The 3,049-nt window shown below is 46.3% G+C and overlaps 1 protein-coding gene across 1 annotated transcript in view; it reads right to left on the bottom strand.

Moving 5' to 3' along the window:
* Window positions 1-3,049, bottom strand: part of KAT7 (lysine acetyltransferase 7) — an 8,965-nt gene continuing 5,916 nt past the window's right edge. The window contains exon 5 of the mRNA XM_050985513.1: window positions 1-23. Coding sequence (XP_050841470.1) covers window positions 1-23 — 23 coding nt within the window. The remainder of the gene's footprint in view (window positions 24-3,049) is intronic.

The raw sequence follows: 3,049 nt of genomic DNA, 5'->3' as shown, positions 1-3,049 counted from the left end.
TCAGGGGATGTCAAAGGCTCCTCCTGGGTGGGTCAGGGGATGGCAAAGGACCCTCCTGAGCCAGGGGATGGCAAAGGTTCCTCCTGAGCCAGACAGAGCCAGGGGATGGAAGAGATTCCTCCCAGAGCCAGGGGATGGCAAAGGATCCTCTTGGGCCAGGGGATGGCAAAGGATCCTCCTGGGGATGGCAAAGGATCCTCCTGGGGATGGCAAAGGATCCTCCTGGGCCAGGGGATGGCAAAGGATCCTCCTGGGGATGGCAAAGGACCCTCCTGGTGGTCGGGGGTGGCAAAGATTCCTCCTGAGCCAGACAGAGCCAGGGGATGGAAGAGATTCCTCCCAGAGCCAGGGGATGGCAAAGGATTCTCTTGGGCCAGGGGATGGCAAAGGATCCTCCTGGGGATGGCAAAGGATCCTCCTGGGGATGGAAAAGGATCCTCCTGGGCCAGGGGATGGCAAAGGCTCCTCCCAGAGCCAAGGGATGGCAAAGGATCCTCCTGGAGATGGCAAAGAACCCTCCTGGGCCAGGGGATGGCAAAGGACCCTCCTGGGTGGGTCGGGGGGTGGCAAAGATTCCTCCTGAGCCAGACAGAGCCAGGGGATGGAAGAGATTCCTCCCAGAGCCAAGGGATGGCAAAGGTTCCTCCTGGACTACCCAGGGGATGGCAAAGGTTCTTCATGGGTCACCCAGAGCCAAAGGTTCCTCCTGGGTCACCCAGGGGATGGCACAGCCCCGGGAAAGGCTCTGCTGGGGCAGCCAGAGGGACAAGGACAAGGCTGGAAGGGACCTGTCCTGGAGAGCAGGGAAAATAAAGGGGAGAGAAATCAAATCCTGGAGGGGTTTGGGTGGGAAGGGATTTCTGAAGGGAGAGAAATCAAATCCTGGAGGGGTTTGGGTGGGAAGGAACCTCTGAAGGGAGAGAAATCAAATCCTGGAGGGGTTTGGGTGGGAAGGGATTTCTGAAGGCAGAGAAATCAAATCCTGGGGGGTTTGGGTGGGAAGGGATTTCTGAAGGGAGAGAAATCAAATCCTGGGGGGTTTGGGTGGGAAGGGATCTCTGAAGGGAGAGAAATCAAATCCTGGGGGGGTTTGGGTGGGAAGGGATTTCTGAAGGGAGAGAAATCAAATCCTGGTGGGGTTTGGGTGGGAAGGGATTTCTGAAGGGAGAGAAATCAAATCCTGGTGGGGTTTGGGTGGGGAGGAACCTCTGAAGGGAGAGAAATCAAATCCTGGAGGGGTTTGGGTGGGAAGGAACCTCTGAAGGGAGGAGAAATCAAATCCTGGGGGGGTTTGGGTGGGAAGGGATTTCTGAAGGGAGAGAAATCAAATCCTGGTGGGGTTTGGGTGGGAAGGGATTTCTGAAGGGAGAGAAATCAAATCCTGGGGGGATTTGGGTGGGAAGGAACCTCTGAAGGCATCCAGGAATCCCCAGGCAGGGAGTGAGAGGGTCTGGGATAATTCCAGATCCTGGGGTGGATGGGAGAGCTCTGAGGAGCATCCTCGGGTTGGGATCCCCACTGATTTTATTGTGATTTTCCTGTTTTTGGGCGTTTTCCCGGTTCCAATCCTTCCCATTCCAGGTTCTGGCTGCCAGGCCAAGGTGGAATTTTGGGAAGGAGGAGAAATTCCCACAGAAAAAAAAGGGAGCAGGGTCTGGTTCACAGCTCTGCTTCCATGAGGAGGGGAAAAAATCCTGAATTTCAGCAGGGAATCCTCAACCCCCTTCCCATCCCGGGATTGTGGGAGCAGCAGGGCCAGGAATGGGATCTTAATTAGGGTTAATTAAAGGTTGTTTTGTCCAGGGTGAGGGAGACCCTGTGTGGAGAGCGGGAGCAGCACAGCTCCGGCTGGGGAGGACACCTGGAATGTTCAGAGCTCCCAAAATTCCAGGGGAAAAAAAATCCAAAAAAGAAAAAAACAAAAAAAAATCATTTATTTTTAAATTTCTGTTTAAACCCCACCTAATCCCAGGTTTAATCAAGTTAAACCCAGGTTTAATCCAGCTAAACCCAGATTTAATCAAGCTAAACCCAGATTTAATCTGTCAAATTGAATTTTTTTTTATTTCTGTTTTGGATTTCTCATTAAAGGACGGGAATGGGAGAGCGGGAACGGCAAAGAGGTTTTATCAGGAATAAAATATTTGGCTCCAATTTTAAAAAAAAAAAGTGAATTTTGTTGCGTTTCTGGATTTTAAATAAAATATTTTTTTTTTTTTAATGAAAAAAGTAATTTTGAACAGGCAACAGGAGATTTTGGGAGCAAGGAAGAGCCTGGAAAAACACTATAAACCCCAATTCTTTCTCGCCTCACTCCCAAAAAATTTCCTGTAAATTCCCAGTAAAGTCACACTAAATACTCTGTAAATTCACACTAAATTCACAGTAAATTTCCTGTATATTACCAGTAAATTCCCTGTAAATTCACACTGAATTCCCACTAAATTCCCTGTAAATTCTCTGTAAATTCACAATAAATTCACACTAAATTCCCTGAAAATTCTCTGTAAATTCACACTAAATTTTCTGTAAATTCACACTAAATTCACACTAAATTCACACTAAATTACTTGTAAATTCACATTAAATTCACTCTGAATTCCCACTAAATTTCCTGTAAATTCACACTAAATTCCCTGAAAATTTCCTGTAAATTCCCACTAAATTCACACTAAATTCTCTGTAAATTCTCTGTAAATTCACACTAAATTTTCTGTAAATTCACACTAAATTCACACTAAATTACTTGTAAATTCACTCTGAATTCCCACTAAATTTCCTGTAAATTCCCACTAAATTCCCTCTAAATTCTCTGTAAATTCACACTAAATTCACACTAAATTCTCTGTAAATTTACACCAAATTCCCACTAAATTCCCTGTATATTCCCAGTAAATTCCCACTAAATTCACACTAAATTCCCTGTAAATTCACACACAAGTCCCTGTATATTCCCTGTAAAATCCCACTAAATTCCCTGTAAATTCCCACTAAATTCACACTAAATTCTCTGTAAATTTACACCAAATTCCCACTAAATTCCCTCTAA

Source organism: Serinus canaria, chromosome 27 (assembly GCF_022539315.1).
Source record: "Serinus canaria isolate serCan28SL12 chromosome 27, serCan2020, whole genome shotgun sequence".
In the NCBI taxonomy this organism is placed as follows: Eukaryota; Metazoa; Chordata; class Aves; order Passeriformes; family Fringillidae; genus Serinus; species Serinus canaria.
This window is presented reverse-complemented; position numbering and strand designations above follow the sequence as displayed.